The 19,751-nt window shown below is 34.8% G+C and overlaps 1 protein-coding gene across 1 annotated transcript in view; it reads left to right on the top strand.

Moving 5' to 3' along the window:
* Window positions 1-8,032: 8,032 nt before the first annotated feature.
* Window positions 8,033-19,751, top strand: part of galr1b (galanin receptor 1b) — a 28,995-nt gene continuing 17,276 nt past the window's right edge. The window contains exons 1-2 of the mRNA XM_046840970.1: window positions 8,033-9,137; window positions 12,377-12,442. Coding sequence (XP_046696926.1) covers window positions 8,496-9,137; window positions 12,377-12,442 — 708 coding nt within the window. The 5' untranslated portion in view covers window positions 8,033-8,495. The remainder of the gene's footprint in view (window positions 9,138-12,376; window positions 12,443-19,751) is intronic.

The following is a 19,751-nucleotide window of genomic DNA, read 5'->3' as shown; positions in this document are numbered from 1 at the left end:
CATGACACAAATAATATCTTTGCTTGAATGATAAGGTTGGGGGGGATTTGACAAACTATTGTCCAATTTATTGTCACTGTTATTTATACAGTCAGTAACTGTACAAACCTACCTATACAGAATGCATATCAAATGGGACAGATTGATCTTAAAGCAAACATGACAAATATCTTTATAGTGATATTCATAGTGATATAGAAATATTTGTGATTATAGAGCTAATGCTGTAATCACAGGGGGATATAATTGCTATTATAAACTGTTACTGAAGTTGTGATAACATTCAGATTTCATTAACTCCGAAAAAACAATAGAACAAAAGCTTTTTCTGACTAGATATTTTCCAGTTATAGAAAAAAATTACATTTTGTTAGAGACACTATATCTTGGACTTAGTGTTCCAGAATGCAATTCAGCCAAATGGCACAGTTGCATCAAGTTGATTAGTGATTTAAAAGATCATGGTGGTGTTTGCATCGATCTTGAAATGTTTAGATCCTGATCTGTTTGTGGAAAGGCATTAAAGTGTGCTAAGTGCTGCTTTAAGTAGAGATTAAGTGAGGGCTAAATCCCACTGGTGCCAGAATCACAGGTCGGTATCACATTGTGGATCATTTCTATATAAATAAAGATTTAACTAAATAAATGTAACTAGGTAATGTTTCATTGGCACCATCAAAGGGCATGTCAGTTTCTATTAATATACAATCCATCAAGCAAAGCATTGTTTTTCAGCAAAGCAAAACATACCACCCATTTAATTAGAGTATAAATTCCAATTCGCCTTTGTTTAGTTATTTAGTTCGGTGTTGTTTTGACCAGAATGTGTTATATTGATCTTTTATATTTGATTATTACCCACGAGTCCAAACCACTATGATTTGTTGTCAAGTGGTTAAAGACATCTACGTCAAATCAACAAAGCACATGATATTATTCCCTGACTGCTCTCCTGCTGACTTTAAAAAACATACTTGCTCCTCAATATTTTTTTCAACGGCCCCAAACGTGGATATTAAACTTGGACTGCATGCTGTACATGTTTATGCTCATAATTATCCATCTTCCTCTTGGGAGGTCTCTGGCTAAGGTTCTCTGGCCTGGAAGATTTCTAAATATGTTGTCAGGGAAAATGAACTATTGTTTGAAAAAAATGACCTATGAGTCCCCAGTTCTAGCTAATCCAGGCAGACACAATGTGTACACAGAGTAACAAAAGAAGATAGAAATACAATGAGTAAGTTAGGGAGAAAGAGAAAGAGCGAGAATAGTGCTGAAGTAATTGTTCTCTCATCATTCTAGGTGTTGTTATTGATGTTTGTCTCCAGATGCCAAACTAGGAGAAAGTATTTCACTTTTTTTAAGCAGGTTTTTTTTTTATTTAGTCAGGTTCATCTCTAGAACACAATGACCCACATCTACCAATTGCTTTAAAAAAAGCCCCTGAAGATCAACACGTCTCACTATTATGTGCAAGACAAAGTGAGAAAGGCAGAGATATAAAGCAGAGATATTGCTGTGGCCTCTGTGCTCACTGTAAAGAGAGAACTGTCTCCCACAAGAGGTAAGGGTCCAGAAACATTTCCCAACAACCTTTTGTTTTTAACTAATGACAGACAGAGATGGAGAACTTTGCCAAGAAACCACATACTCTAACATTTACAGGGACATAAATAAAGATTCCCAATGTGGAAATGCTAGAACTTTATAAAGAATGTGAGTTTCATTAGTAGTCCTCCATAATAAAAAACAGGTGCTTTCAGGGACAAGATGAGTACTTCTGGTAGTTAATAAAGCAGCAAGCGTTAATAAGTATTCCCAGAGGAAGGTGTTAGCAAAAACATGACACGTCTATCATGACATCATTCTGCCTAAATGCATCATGGGCAAAACAGAAGGGGGTCAAATCAAGTCAAATCAAGAGGCTTTTATTGTCATTTCAACCATATATAGCTGATGCAGTACACAGTGAAATTAAACAACGTTCCTCCAGAACCCAGGTGCTACATACAACAACATAAAACAACAATAACAGAAACAGAAAAACACAGGGCCATAAAGTGCATGTGTGCAACTGGTGCAAACAGTGCAAAAGACAACACAGGACAGTGCAGGACAATACACAATACACAAAACACAAAATAGCTCCGCCAGTAAACCTGTTGTAACAAATATAAGTTCAATCAATCATTCAATCATTCAATCATTCAATATATCTATCTATCTATCTATCTATCTATCTATCTATCTATCTATCTATCTATCTATCTATCTATCTATCTATCTATCTATCTATCTATCTATCTATCTATCTATTGCATAGTCTGGTTGAAATAGGTCATGTGTAGATGGCTTCGATTCTGGGCAAAAAAGAGAACAGGTTAAGAACTGCAGACCTTTAAAATTCTGTGCACACACGCACGTAGACAAAATTTGGCAGAAATTGGGGCATTTAAGTCTTTTGAGTTGGTGAGTTTAAGGGCTACTGCTGGACATCAGAATCCAAAGTTCAAAGCCTTGTGATTTCTCTTTCATTTCCTTCTGCTTCTATCAAGATCTCTCTCTATTATTCAAGTGTTCAAGCATTAAGGATTTACGTAAATCGTCATGCAGTGTGTCCACAAAGAAGTCCATACTAGTCCTAAATTAATTCTTTATTTCTCATTATCTACAGATTGACTTAACACAATATTAGTATACACCAAACTATTAGTGGGTACCATGATGAAGAGATAATCAGAGCATCTCCAAATGTGCAGCTCTTGTGGGCTGTTCCCAGGCTACAGTGGTCAGTATCTATCAAAAGTGGTCCAAGAAAAGAACAGTGATGAACTGGTGATAGGGTCATGGGCAGCCAAGGCTCATTAATACACATGAGGAGCAAAGGCTGTCCCGTGTGGTCTAATCCAACAGAGAAGCTACTGTATCTTATATACTGTAAATTGCTGAAGAAGTTAATGCTGTTAATTTTCGATGGATCAGGACTGTTTTAGCAGCAAAAGGGGGACCAAAACAATATTAGGCAGATGGTCATAATGTCATGCCTGTTAGGTGGTCATAATGTAATGTCTGTACGATTTTTGCAACTAGATTTTAGTTAAAATCCAAAGTGGGTATTTAAATTACTCTGACCCTGACCAGGCACTTACTAATGATGAAAGAAGTAAGGATGTAAATGCATCACACAGTCCTATATGTTCATGTCTTTGTTTATCCAAGCTCACTTGTGCTCATGTGAAAGGAAAAACATCCCATTCATGGATGTATTTCTTAGAACACATTAACAGTTCATTTAAGTAATGTACTTGTAAGCGGCTACACTGCAAGTTTGGTTAGAGAATAATTACAGATTAAATTATCCCATTTTTTGTCAATTGTCTATACAATACCGAGATCTGAGAACTAAGTCCATTAATCAAATTCCCACATAACATCCTCTGGAAGCTTTGATTGCTAGTTTATTTTAAAATTCTTTGGAATAATTGACATGTTTAGTGTCTGGATTGTGTAATTGACATCACACAAATGTATACCACAAAGTAGAATTAAAGATTCAATTTTATACCAATCCTGCATTTCAGGTCAATATCATCACTGATCCTGATCCATCACTGATCAGTGCATCACTATTTTAATCCTTACAACCATATCTGCTTAAAAATAATTCACTGCTTGTCAGTGAAATTCTTCATTTAAACTGCATTATGAGTGAAATCATCTAAACAGAAAACTCTTGTAAGCAGCATCCGAGAACACTTCACTATGTCTTAAAGAGTTTTTGCAGGTTATAATGAAAGAAATCTTTCTGCTTTGAACAATCTTGCTGATTCGGATTTATACTAGAGACTTATTTGCTGTCAGCTTAATAGGATTTGTTGTCGTCAAGCCTCTACACCAATCTTTCAGGTGTTTCTATTTTTATTTTTTATTTTAAAAAGGAGCTAGTGCTCTTAAAATCATCACATTCAGAGGCCAACTCTAATCCAAACACTTACCTGCCTGGTGCACATGTTTGAATTGTTAAAATGCTCCTTAAAAAGCTCAATGAAAATCCTTTGACAGGGTCATTTAAACAGCCACCACATCATACAATTTCCGCAGCAGCGTATCACCTGTGTAGCTTATTTTAGCTCTAGGCAAGCGTCATACCTTCAACACTGTCTGCAGCTTTAACACACGCTAAGAGTAGGTTTATTCTAAACAAATTAAACACTGCGCATTCAATATCTTTAAACAATTGTCTCTAAGCACTTCATTAGGATTCACAAGAACTGGCAACACTTTGACAGTCTATTATCTGAGAAGCATCTGATTTTTACTTAAAAATGGGTGATGCTAATAAATAGGGCATGGCATAATTAGCACAGTAGTGTCCTAGAAATGTTTATTGCCCATCTGCAATACAGAGCACACAATCAAGATGGGGAACCTGCTGTGAATTTGTTTGCAAATGAGTCTCAAGATTTGGAGCAAGGTTCATGCAGAGTAGGAAAAAGCTACTTCACAGGACCTCCAGGTGTGGTTTGAAGTGTTCTCAGTCAGAGTTAAAGAGCATCTGTGGTACATTTGTTGAGGAGTCACAAGCACTGGTTGTGTATTTTGTGTAATTTGATAGTTTACTTTAAATTAAATGTTTGGTAGAAGGGTTTCCCATATTAAGATGGCACCAATTTAAAAAAAAACAAAAACAAAAAAGATCCATTAAATACATAGAATTAATTACACAAGACACTGAGTCCTCATTCTGACCTCATTTCTTTTACAGTATAGAGCAATCTAGAAAAGTGTCAGATGATGCTATACATTGAATAAATTGGGCTTAATATTCATTAATAATACATTTTACTAAAATGATGTGGAAATATGGTGTAATCATTGCATGTACAGAACAATTCAGAATTGGACAGTTTCTGTTAGTTTTTATAATTTTTAATAACTCAGTGTGATTTCCTCACACAGTAAATGTCAGGCATAGAATAAGTTATTGCATAGCCACATATGTTTGCATATGTATAATCTATTAATTATTTGTTCTATAAATTATCCACAGCACAAAAATGTCGAAATGTCATCCAATGAAAGGTTTTCTTAGACCACCATGCATTTTTCTTGCTCTAGTATCTATGTTGTTGTTGGCTCAAGTAGAAAATCCTTCAAAAATAACCGGGATGTCTCTTAAACTGATACACTACCCCACATTGTTTGAGAGTGAAGTTATTCAGATGTCAGATACAAATAAATATTCAGTTTAAATGTACAAACCCGATTCCAAAAAAGTTGGGACACTGTACAAATTGTGAATAAAAAAGGAATGCAATAATTTACAAATCTCATAAACTTATATTTTATTCACAATAGAATATAGATAACATATCAAATGTTAAATGTGAGACATTTTGAAATGTCATGCCAAATATTGGCTTTTTTTGCATTTCTACACATTGAGAGCTACACATTCCTAAAAAGTTGGGACAGGTAGCAATAAGAGGCCAGAAATGTTAAATGTACATATAATGAACAGCTGGAGGACCAATTTGCAACTTATTAGGTCAATTGGCAACATGATTGGGTATAAAAAGAGCCTCTTAGAGTGGTAGTGTCTCTCAGCATTCAAGATGTGCAGAGGATCACCAATTCCCCCAATGCTGCGGCTAAAAATAGTGCAGCAATATCAGAAAGTGGTTTCTCAGAGAAAAATTGCAAAGAGTTTGAAGCTATTATCATCTACAGTGCATAATATCATTCAAAGTTTCAGATAATCTGGAACAATCTCTGTGCGTAAGGGTCAAGGCCGGAAAACCATACTGGATGCCCGTGATCTTCGGGCCCTTAGACGGCACTGCATCACATACAGTAATGCTACTGTAAAGGAAATCACAACATGGGCTCAGGAATACTTCCAGAAAACATTGTCGGTGAACACAATCCACTGTGCCAATCACCGTTGCTGTCTAAAACTCTATAGGTCAAAAAAGAAGCCATATCTAAACATGATCCAGAAGCGCAGGCGTTTTCTCTGGGCCAAGGCTCATTTAAAATGGACTGTGGCAAAGTGGAAAACTGTTCTGTGATCAGATGAATCAGAATTTGAAGTTCTTTTTGGAAAAATGGGACGCCATGTCATCCGGACTAAAGAGGATAAGGACAACCCAAGTTGTCATCAGCGCTCAGTTCAGAAGCCTGCATCTCTGATGGTATGGGGTTGCATGAGTGCGTGTGGCATGGGCAGCTTACACATCTGGAAAGGCACCATCAATGCTGAAAGGTAAATCCAAGTTCTAGAACAACATATGCTCCCATCCAGACGTCGTCTCTTTCAGGGAAGACCTTGCATTTTCCAGCATGACAATGCCAGACCAAATACTGCATCAGTTACAACATCATGGCTGCGTAGAAGAAGGATCCGGATACTGAAATGACCAGCCTGCAGTCCAGATCTTTCACCCATAGAAAACATTTGGCGCATCATAAAGAGGAAGATGCGACAAAGAAGACCTAAGACAGTTGAGCAACTAGAAGCCTGTATTAGACAAGAATAGGACAACATTCCTATTACTAAACTTGAGCAACTTGTCTCCTCAGTCCCCAGACGTTTGCAGACTGTTATCAAAAGAAGAGGGGATGCCACACAGTGGTAAACATGGCCTTGTCCCAACTTTTTTGAGATGTGTTGATGGCATTAATATAAAAAAATAAAAATTACTAGAATAAAATATAAAATCAACTTATTTTTCCCCTAAAATGATACATTTTCTCAGTTTAAACATTTGATGTCATCTATGTTGTATTTTAAATAAAATATTGAAATGCGAAACTTCCACATCATTGCATTCCTTTTTTATTCACAATTTGTACAGTAACCCAACTTTTTTAAAATTGGGTTTATATTTCATCATTAATGAATTTAAAACAACTGCAAAAAAAAATTGACATTCTGATATGGGAATGCATATCTCAACAACAACAATGTGGAAAGTGATTTAAAACCAGAAAAATGCACCTTAATGTATGACTTCTGAAAATATGCAATTATTTTTTATCTTTTGATGAATTCACTCAGGTATGACGTTCTGACGCACTGGGGAAAGAAAAAGAACTTCACTGAGTTTCTATTTTATATTTCTTTCTGCTCTTTGACTAGGTTATAAGTGATAGTAAACACCAAATGCCCTGAAGCAGAGCCTTAATAAAACTGATTCATTCAATGATTTATATTGCCTATATTTGTGCATACAATTAAAAGCCTTAGCATGCATCCAAACAATAGTAAATCTATTAGAAGTGTTGATTGACAGCACAGTATTGTATTTGCTATTGATGCTAATGAATCTCTTTCTTTTTATTTGTATTCTGTCAAATGTAGACATAATTATAGGCATAAATAGATCATATACTTAATTAAACATTTATTAAAATTATCAATTAAACAAAGACTGGCTGTTTTTCTATGACTAATTTGATTTATATAATAATGTGTTTACACTGATCCAATATTTTGCTCACTGTACTTTGGCTCTCTTTACACAAAATATCATCTTTCTTATTTGAATATTAGAAAAATAGTTTGTTGGGGAATACTTTTTAATGTAGCACATGCAAAACTTGAGGTCTGTGGAACCGCAGAGAATATAACAGAAAGGTTAAATTAGTAATGAAATTTCATGATATCATTGTGAAATATTTGTAACTGGTTCCAAACAAAAAACCCACCAAAAAAAAACATAATATCAATGAAGGAATGTTCAAATGACATCAATATTGTGTAGCTTAACGTGCCTGAAGTTTACCACAAGGTCTAATGCCTGTTGCTCTTGAAGTTGTTGCTGTTTGCACATTGTTAAGTCTGTACTTTGTCCCCAGTTGGATAATACAAGAAAACCTCTTTGGTTTTATGGAACTGGAGGTGTCTGACGCTTTCAAAGTTCAACGAAGCTTGTAAAAGCACATACACACACCCACTCGAGCACGCGCGCGCGCGCACACAAACACACACACACACACACACACACACACATTGAGAAAGAAGCTGCACTTCAACATTCGTCATTTTAATCCCAATAAAAACAGCCGTCCATAAGTTTATTCCACGTGATGTGAGAGAAGTCTCCTAAAACCCGTAACCTCTCCGTTGCTCCTCGATGACTCGCCGTGCGTCTTGGAGACAGGTACGGCTGCATTTTACGCGTGCAGAACACACTCCAGCTGCGGCACTGACACACACTCCAGCTGCGGCACTGACACACACTCCAGCAGCGGCACTGACACACACGCACGGATATGCCAAGCTTTCCGATAGATAGTGCACATTATCTCACACACACTGATCCGTCTACAGCGCGCATTAGACTTGGACCATCTTCCCCAGTACAACATCTAACAGTCTAGCCGGAATCTGGAGTTTCTTTTTTTTTTGCCAGAAAAGTATCTTTCGTCTGTATTTTTAAGGACACAATCGGACCTATGTTATTTCAAGTGGAATAAACTACACCAGGAGCATGGGTTTATCCACAAACGAATCTCTGTGGACTGAGGATGAGTCGGAAATCGAGGCTCTCGGTCCGGAGGTGGTGATCGTTCCGGGTATATTTGGATGCATCTTTTTTTTAGGGATTGTCGGGAACACTTTGGTAATGGTGGTGATCGGGAGGATCAAGTCGAAGCGCTCGAGAAGCACCACCAACATTTTCATCCTCAACCTCAGCATAGCAGACCTTTCTTTCCTTGTCTTCTGTGTGCCTTTCCAGGCCACCATCTACTCGCTACCCGAGTGGGTTTTCGGCGCATTTTTGTGCAAATTCGTGCACTACGTGTTCACGCTGAGCATGCTGGTGAGCATTTTTACGCTCGTCGCCATGTCCGTGGACAGGTACGTGGCCGTGGTGCTCTCTAAGAAGTCCCCGTGTATACGGAACCGCAGAAACGCTCTTGCCGGGGTGTGCGTGATCTGGGCGCTGTCGTTCGTTTTTGCCGTGCCCGTGGCGCAACATCAGATTCTGACTAATCACCCGGAAGCCCCGAACAGTTCCTTCTGCTGGGAGATCTGGCCCGAACCGGTGGCCAGGCGCACTTACAAAGTGACCATCCTGGTCATTGGTTATCTGTTACCTCTGCTTTTGATCACATGTTGCTACACCAAGGTAAGTTCCCTTATTAGTGTGAAGCACACTGGTGGTAGCTTCTCAAAGTTGATCCCATTAACTTTATTGATAGAGCACAATCAGCCAGCACACCTGACTGATGAGTTAAATCAAATGTAATTGGAGATGAAATGATCTCAGCAGAAATGTCATTCTCACAGCCAGAGACTACATCTTACCAATAAATTAATAAAAACAGTGCCTTTATTTCTAAATTGGCACGAGCCAGGGAAGTGTGATTCACCAAATTGCGCGCGTTGCGCACGGAGAACGCAGTCCAATCTCAAATATAGTCTGACCGTTTCTGATCATTATTGACAAACACCATGGTGCTGGGTCTGAGAAGATGGTTTGATGATCTAGTGTGTAAAGACAACCAGCTCTTCCGTCCACCCACATGGGGATCACGACGTATTTATAAAAGCGTACGAACGGTAATTAACCTGCGAAGGTGCCGAGGCGTGAAAAAGCCCTCCTCCACACGGTCAAACGCCTGAACATACACCAGAGCACTGCTGTAGTGTAAATGTTTTTGGAGTCATCAATCCCACACTATTCAAACTGCAAACCATAATCCCACACATTCTGCAGTGCAAACTGGAGTTGAATATTAAAGACAGGACAGAGCTTATTTGTGCAGTAATAAACTTTACAGAATTTTCCTCGTTTCTGAATTAAATTTCTGCTTAACTATTGTTTATTTGAGTCCATGAAGACTTAAGTGATCACAGGACATTTTCTCCGATGTTTAACTTTTTAATCCTGTCATGTCCACCATTATTTTTAACCCAGGTTAAAAAAAAAACTTCAAATCTGCTAATATTTACAGTATACATTTCATTCAATTGTCTTCATGTCTTCAAGACAGTCATGACACTTGTTAAGTTGTGAATAAACCTATGGTATGATATATGAACTGAAATCTAACTATTTGTGCTGGAAATCCTGATCTGTCAATATAGATATATATTTAGTAGATTCTTATGGTATCAATCATTAGTGAATCAGTGTCATCTTTTTCAAAAACATACAGCACTGTGCACGTTTTAGGGTATACAAATAAATGCTGTTAAGCAAAGAAGCCTCAATCAAATAATGAAATAAAATGTTTATACAATTTTAAAAGTTCTATAAAGAGCAAAAAATTCGAAAATTTTGTAAAATTGAACACATTTGTGTCATGTTTAAAAAAATTTAAAGAATTGGTACTTACAACATATTCTGTTTTCTATACTGACATATAACATTTACATTTTTTTGGGTTAGAATATTTGATAAAGGATTGGATTGGCTGAAATACTTGATAAGAAAAGAAAAAAAAACACCAAATAAGCCTATGAAATTAAAACATATGTAAATATAGAGAAATGCTTTATGTCTAATACAATATGAAAATATGATACGTTACATTTGAATGTTTTAATGTGTGTGAAAAAATATATATATATATGCACTGTTCTTTTGACATAAAAAAAAAATACTGAATTGAAGAAAACACCATTTGTGTTTAGTCAAAAATCTTCCAGGTTTGTAACATAACCACACTGGCCACTTTAATAGGAACACCTGTACCCTTGCTAATTTATGCAATTTTCTAATCAGCCCAGACTTTACAGTGAATCCATGCCTGTGATCACTGTTGTTGTTTGACAAGACTGAAACCAAATGTAGAAGCATTTTAAGGTTTAATTTGTTCTGATCACCACAGTAAAGAATTGTTATTTGACTTGTCTTTCAGGCAAGTCTAGTCCTGCGCCATTAACTTCTCTTATGATGTGCAGAACTGCAGTTTTATGTTTGTTGCATTATTTTTTGTGCAGCATTCTATGTGAATTCTTAAGATTGTTGTGCATGGACAATGTATGGTGGGAACAGTAATAGCAACGTCTGGCTTGTATCTGCATAATTTGTATGCATTATACTGCTGTAACACTAGTGGCTTATTGGATAATCACACAAACGAACAGAGTACAGATGTTCCTAATAAAGTGTAATATGAGTAATGTGGAAAATATGGCAAGCAAAAATGGCTAGAGTTGGATTACAATTGCAAATTATATTTTCCAAATGTGTATGCCTCACAAGGAAACAGGTCAGTATCTAATTGGGTCCATAAACAGTATATCCATTAGCATGATTACCAGGGGCATTTAAATAGACACACATCAGTAAAAATGTTCATGACTTAAATGATGAACTCCGTTCTTGTTTTTTTTTACAATATATAATCCGTACAAATTGTGTTTTGCCAAATGGTGCTTTCTTTTCATGTTGAAAAAGGCCTTTGTGCCTGAATAAGGGAAAGGCAGGGCTGCACTGACAATTGCTCTGTTAGTAAGGATTAAAACACTTGAGGACAGTTATAGGAATCAATGATAAATTGTTAGTTGGTTAGTTTCCAATAGTAGCACATCCTGACGTGTTTTATTTCCATTGTAACACAGTAATGTTTCACTGATGGCAAGTATCTTAGTGAAGACAATGGTAATTCTTTATTGTTTATAGTTATATTTAATTTTGTGAAACATCCTCCAATTACTAAACAGTCACACTTTACTGCAATTATCTAATTCTTTTTTTTTTTTTTTTACAAAACGATTTATAACAAACATTTATATTACATTGCCATTTTCACATTATTACCATCTGCACATCTTCATTTACTGTATATATATACTGTTCTGCATCATATTACATGCATCATACTCTTATCTCTACCTTAACCTACTGCACCGTAATTTATTCAACATAATCTATATGCTACATGCATTGATATGCACATTTACCTGCTTAGTGTTTCATAAGTATAACTTCATACTTTAATTTAATTCTTTTGCCAGTTGCACTAATGGTTGGTTGCTCACTGCATTTCATAGTTTTTTGTGCTTGTACTCTGATAGTGACAATAACTTAACCTAACCTTACTGTTCAAAACTAGTATCTAAACTATTATAGAAAATTAATCAATTCATCAACAAACCTGGAATCAAGAATCTCAATACACACACACACACACACACACACACACACACACACACACACACTCACACTCACACACACACACACACACACACACACACACATATATATATATATATATATATATATATATATATATATATATATATATATATATATATATATATTTGCAATGTGGCATTTCCTAACATCTCATTTTTCTTGTTTGTTAGTTTTCATATATTGAGATTCAATGCTGAATTATTTTCCACTCTTTCTAGGTGTTGTATCACCTTCATAAAAAAATAAAGAACATGTCCAAGAAATCTGAACGTTCAAAGAGAAAGGTAAGAGTATTCATTTTAAAGCATATATTGTTTTTTAGTGCACACTGATAAAAAAATAAAGCTTTTTCTTTTATGCTTTGCATGATATGTCGTAAAAAATATTTCAGCATGGATTTATATGGCATTATTCACCACTTTAGCAATAAGAAATCTAATTTATTGACTTTTCCTTTTAAAAAATTCAACAAGTTTGCTAATTTTATGCATGCTGTTAGTATGATTGGCCTAAAATGATGTCTGTAGTATCAGAGTGTATGACAAGGTACTAGAGTTTAAGCAGCAATCTGCACTTTAAAATTCTTCACACACTCACGCACACATGAGAGCGCTATACTTCAGTTTTACTTGATCGCTCAATCTTCTCCACTCTGACTGAAACACATTCAAACCAGATGCTATGAATGCACGCCAGCTATATTTTTAATTGAACCATACATCTCTGAGGCCATTTCATACACTTTCATCTATGGCATCAAGTCTTTTTTACAGCTAATGAGCCTTAATAGAGAATGTTTAAAAGCGGCTCTGTTATCAGTCATGATGAGGTCACCTTGTTTACCGTGAGATGGTGTTGGAGTTTCAAAAAATGCTTTTAATAATTGGCAAGAGTAAGATATCCTGTACCTGTATGCAAGATATTTACTTGTCGCTCTCAACCACCTGATTTGGGGTGGACTGTAATTATTATAATGAGGTAAAATTGACATCTAATGTTTCAGAGAAAGCTAGCTTTTAGTGCAGAAATGAAATTACAGAGGGCTGTATCTATAGCAACGCATCAGCAGCCTTGGATCATTGCAGCAAAGGTTGCATTTTCTGACAGCAATCAGTGAATATTATGGGCTGGGCATTTTTTATTTATTTATTTTTATTTAATGTTTTTTTTCCCCCTGAGATTTGTGTGTGCAGAATCAGAAAAGTGCAGTTCTTTCCAAGTCAGTGGGTTTGTGGAAACCTCTTACATTAACTACTGAATGTCTAAGAGGTGAATTTATTAAATTGTCCCCAGGGGAAAACACAGTCTGAAGTCCAACAGGTGCCAATTCTAGCTGCATTACACTGCTGTGTTATTACCTTAACAGGAAATTGGGGAACGATGGGTCAGTGTTCAAGGCCACAGTTGATCACATTTGTCTGTAAGCAGCTAATAACATAGAAAATGTAGGGAAATTATAATACCCTTAAGCACATTAACAACATACTAAGGGTCTGCATGGTATTAAATGCTTGTCCTTGTTATATATTTTGAACTACACTGGAATAAAAACTTTCACATTTTTGGTTTACTCGAAGATACTTTTTGATTATTTCTTTTACTACATTAAGCATATGAGCCCAGCTCTAAACCCAGCTTCCAAGCAAGTAGTAATGTCTAAGCTATGCTTAAATTATAAGAAAGTAGTAAAAGTAATAATAATAATATTAATATTAATAATAATAATATTATTAATAATAATAATAATTATTATTATTATTATTATTATTAACAAACAAAGGTTTTAGTATATTACTATGCAATAGATAATATGCACATAAAAGCCATAAGTTAAAAATACTAAAAATTCATCTTGTCTTCTTTTATCAGTCCTTAGGGTATTCTGTCTATGCCAACTTCGTACATGTATACCTGTGGCATGAAGGCTGAGTTGATTTATTAATGCCGCACTAAAATTAGAGTCAACGTAAGATTTTTGCTTTCCTGCACATTTTTTTTCATCGTTCAAAAATTTTAAATGAAATGTTCAATAATTCAGTGAAGGTTCATGGTATAAAAACAAGTAGATCAATTCAAGAACTGATTCCTATATATATAATTGTTAATTGTTTGGGGAAAAAAGCTAGAAGCATTTATTATATTCTTTTTACAGTTTTCTTGCACACAATGTTAATATCACAATAAAGATTTAAATGTAGAATGTAATATATAATATATAATTAATATATTTATTTTTGCTCTAGAGTGTATATGTGAAAACACTTACATTTCAAATGAAATCTAGGCTCAAAATTTTGTTTTACATCTGAAAGAATGTGAGGTAAAATCAAATACCTTGATTTCCAGGTATAAGTATTCAACTGTAACAAAGAAGGCAGATTCTGCCTGATGATTTCAATATACATAGATCAATGCATAGATAAAGAGAGAGAGTGAAAGTATTACTTGTCCCAAGAACGTGTTGCACACTATTTCATGTTTTTTAGAGAGTATATTGACTAAATCCAATCTTTCAAGAAAATAGAGAAACTGTAGCAGAGTACGTGAAGTCATAATTATTCTTAGCTCAACAAATACCCGCACCCATCCACTTATCCTGTGTTGTTTGCAAATTGTCTAGTGAACACTTAAACAATAACAATACCTTTTCTGACAGCAATTCTGAGCAAACCCTATTAGCAAAATTATTTAATACATATAATACAGCTTATCCACCCATTTTAAATATTATACTACATGGCCATTAGAAGAATGGCATTCATGGCAGCTTTATTCTTTAGGCTTTGTTTAATTATTGACTGCGTCCACATTAGTAGCATGGCACTATTCCAGCTAATTGTTTGCTGTTTTCATGAACTGTTATCTTCGCTATTTAATGAGTAGGACTGTGTACGTGACCTTTTGAACCTCTGAGTCAACGTTATGGAAAGAGTTTTTGCAAAAGCTAAAAGTCGAGTCTTATTCATTTAGGTGATCAATTAGAGATGCGGACGTGTAAACATGTCAGTTATTCAATTCAGTTGATTTTTATTTATATAGCACTTTTAACAATGAACATTGATTCAAAGCAGCTTTTTCACAGATAATGTGGTGATAAAGAATGAATAAGACACTTTATAAGTGTAAGTTTGTCCCTGATGAGCGAGCCGGTGGCGACTGCGGCGAGGAAAAACTCCCCGAGATGGTATAAGGAAGAAACCTTGAGAGGAACCTGACTCAAGAGGGAACCCATCCTCATCTGGGTGGCACCAAATGTCCATTTATTACAGATAAACGATGTTAAGGTGTGCAGTGATTGTGAGCAGATGCAAGTCCTGAGTCAGTGTAGCAGACTGTTGACATTAACTACAGTCCAAATCCTCAGAGTTTCTGTTTTGATCTGTTTATGACTGTTAGATTGCTGGGTGTTGAAATGAAAGTGCATTATTCAGTTTTAGTAACACTGCTTTTCCTCCAAGTATTTAGTTTTTGTTCTAATACAAATTATGTGTTTGTTCAAGGACACACATGTGACAGATATACAACTTGTGTTATTGGAATAATTCACATTTGGTTACGCGCTTTACCGCAACACAATAGTAAATCATTATAACCATAAATATAAGTAAACCATGAGAACAGTGAGTTGAACTCTGATCTTATTTTTCGTATCATTTAATAAATGTAAATAATGGCGCTTACCTCAGGAAATTAAGTACTATAAAGACTTGCCAAAAAATAATAAAGTATGTCAATAAAATCTCATAAATAAAAACTACACCTTGTGTGTCCAATAAATCAACACACTAGCCAAGAGTAAGGGCTCTATGTGAGAATTTGTGATAGTTTAAACCTTTATTTTAATAATCTTACTAATAAGAAACAGACATAATATCCTTGTTTAATTATGCTTTCGAAAGCAATTGGATTGGACCCATAGCAACCATGTGGGATATATAATGAGCTACAAGCCTGAGCACAGGTTACACAGGGTAACCAGTAAGCTGATCATTGTCAGTGTTTCAGTACTAATGTAGATACTACATTTACAATTACTAGCAATAGCAACAAATCCTATAAGGTTAAAATATCAAGTAAAGGAGAAACTAAGTTCAGTATCCAGGGTTGTGGTGTCAAAGAAGAAGAAGTTATTCAGCAGAAACAAAGCCAGGCAGTTCCAGTGAATTACCAAAAAACACAGTCCACTCAAAGTCTTGATATACCCTCTTCAGCCATATGTGTATCACCCACATTCCTCATTATTTTTGAAGAGTACCATGTAATTCATGTATGGCTGCTTTAGGACCCTTTATCCCAGCCACCACTTTAACTCTTGGCTATCTGTTCTGTTTGACACATTTATTACTCTTAACAATCCACCCTTCAAGAACAAAATATATTGTGCTCAAGTGTGCTAATTCTAATTATTCATTTAGGGCTGCTTTGTATGTACTGAATTGGCTGTGTACCAGAAAATATATATTTTATACATGACAAAAACACACAATAATGGACAGGTTAAACGTACCATAATATATAATTTCCTAAAAGTTTTTAGTAAATGATTTAGTTGATTTCTGTTTATTGGTACAAGATCAGAGCTGTCATAATTCTAATATATTTCGATAATGCACTTCACTCACTCCACTGCCTTGTAGAAGCTAGTTTCCACAAGCTAACCTGACAGGATGTCTGAGAGGATTTTTGAGTTATAGAGGTTAATGATGTCTATCATACACAATAATGTCTACACAAAAATGTTCAGCTTTCAACATCATATGCCTTTGCTTATTTCCATGAAGCAGGTGGCAAGGTGCTTAGATGCTAATGCAGTCACGTTTAGCCACCTGTTCCAATGGACAACTAAATAAAACTGTTCAAATGTAACAAATAATTTCCTAATTTAGATCAAGATATTTGGAAGAGTGGTTGTACTAACCAAATTAAAAACTTTATTAGTTTTAGGTATAGAAAAACATTTGACATGACATGGTAAGATGAAAACATACTTAAACATATTAGCAAAGATTTTCTACCACTGTGTACAGAGAGGTTTAAAAAAAAAAAAAAAAAAAAAAAAAAAAGAAAAGGGGGGGGGGGGGGGAGGGCAGATTGATTGTGTATTATATTAGGAATAAGATGAATTGCTGCATTCATATTTGTTTGACTACATTAAATTCTGTGTTAACCAGCATTCTAACCAATGATTCAGTTAAGTAAAACTGAACTGATTTCAGATCCCCCCTGCACTTCATTTGTACTAATTACTTAAAAGGCTTCTTTATTTATCTGCAGTTATGTGTTACCTTGACCTTTTCTCAGCTCCATAGGGCCTCTGATTTTTCACTCTGACACTAGAGTCAAGTAATAAGAATAAATGATAATAGAAAAATAAGAATTCATGTTCCATTGGGACGAATGGAGACTAGAGACTAGTTGTTTCTATTCTTTAATGATCATGACAAGTAAGAAGTCACCCATGATTGACTAGTGTCTTAACTAACTTTATTTTCATAATTAATATAATAAAAAAAAAATCAGTCACTTTTACTCTAATTGCTCTTTCACTTATAAATATGCCTTCTTACATAAAAAAAAAATACTGTCTACAGTGTATTATTTTGTCAAAGGCCTTATTTTGATGCCTGTCCACCGATGGGCACTGTACATTGGAGCTGATAAATAGAGCAAAACAACAAAAAACTAAGCAATAGTCTGTCATTTAATAGCTGCAGATTACTTCAATGTGTTTTTTTGATAAATTGACAATGACATCCAAAATGGCTTTAGTGCATCTCACACTATAATACAGACTCACTGAATCACTGCTGACCAACTACTGTATAATCACCATATAATTCTGTATTTTACTGATAACAGTATCTGAGATCCACCTCAGCTCTACATGCTCTAATGTTCATGGATTTTGTGACCTGTCTGCCATTTTATCCAGTTTATAACATCCATCTTCTACCTATATATTATATATTTATCTAAAAACCAGGACTTTCACATAGAAAATTAGATTAGAGTTAACTGCTGTGAAATATTTTGTTTAAATAGTATTTCTTGCAAGAAAAACAAAAGGTTAATTATTCAGTGACCTGTCCTAATGTTCAGTACTTAAGAGAGCAGACAATTTTACTGCTCTCAATTTGTTCTCTTAAATATTGTGACTCAAAATGTTTCTGAATTAATTAGTAAAACCTTTCTCCTTGCTTTCATGATATGAAAAAAAATTGAGGACATTAAAATACATAAGCTTTTAGAGAAGGTCACTGAGTTAACAAAACTTTTTACACACTCATTCTAGTAGATTAACAAATCTAGCCAAGTTGTGACATGTTTTAAATGGCCCATTAGCAAAAAAAAATAATTTAAATAAGAAAAATACTTTCAAGTTGAAGATGAATTCTTTTCAATATAGTCTATAGTCAGTATGTATGATAATACCTTTGTTAAAAAATAATACACTTTATATATTTAATAGACCACAGCATTTTCTCTTTTGGATAAATACTGTGGCACTATATGTTTTTTAAAAATCTGGCCAAAGTTCAGTAAGATTTTTTCTGGACACGTAGCAACACGGCTTCTGTAGGATATTTTCAATTGCAGCTATTCCAGTCACATGCAGTAATGTTAATTATTTAGATAATGGTACCTCATCATACCAGAGATTATCTACAGAGTTCAACACATTAACTCAGCAAGGGGAGAGTTTTCAAACTTTTATAAGTTATTAATTTTCATTATCCCTTCTGGTCTGTTGAGTAATCTATAGACTCAAATGGAAAGAAAGTTGTTAACGAGAATGTTTAGACAGAATTGTACAGAGAAGTATGTGTTTATTCTAGTTAAAACTGTTACTAAGAAGCGCATTACCAAAAAAGAGTTAAAAACTTGTATCTCCCACTATATTAAATATTAATATTTTTTTTATACCAAAGCAAAGTTCATTTTTTGATTCTAATTGGATTTGGCTGCAAGGTAAATGACAGATTTATATTAATGTTCTCTTTCTAATATATTACGTGCTGCATTAATATTGATACTATACATGAAATGCTATCTCTGATATGGTGCAGGTTTTTCTAAGGAGACATTTATTCAACATTTATGTGAGGAACCTCAGGGGGTTGAAGGTAAAGGATACCATGTTCAGTTTTCCACCATCTTAACGCAACAGGACTTCACATTCAACTGTTTCTTAGTAACATGACAAGAAAATCAGAAAGTGATAGAATGGGTGTTTATAGCTGTTATAAGTAAAAACATGAAATAAAATAAAATAAAATGATCTGTCATGTAAATGGTTAAAATGTACAACATTTCAATATTTGTTAATCTCTGAAAATTTGAGTAAATATTAAACAAAACTACAGAACAATTGATCAGTTTCAAAGTGGTAACCTGTCACAATATCCCTATGCTGTTTATTTTCTGTAAAACACAAAAGTGACACTGTAAAAATAAAGAAATAAAACAAAACAAAAAAGTATTCGTTTGCAAAATAAATGAATGAATGAATGAATGAATGAATATGAACACACACAATCCAATCCCAATATATAAAAAAATAATAACCAAATGACTAAGATTAGGACAGGGTAC

This window comes from Silurus meridionalis, chromosome 26 (genome assembly GCF_014805685.1).
Source record: "Silurus meridionalis isolate SWU-2019-XX chromosome 26, ASM1480568v1, whole genome shotgun sequence".
NCBI classification, from domain to species: Eukaryota; Metazoa; Chordata; class Actinopteri; order Siluriformes; family Siluridae; genus Silurus; species Silurus meridionalis.
This window is presented reverse-complemented; position numbering and strand designations above follow the sequence as displayed.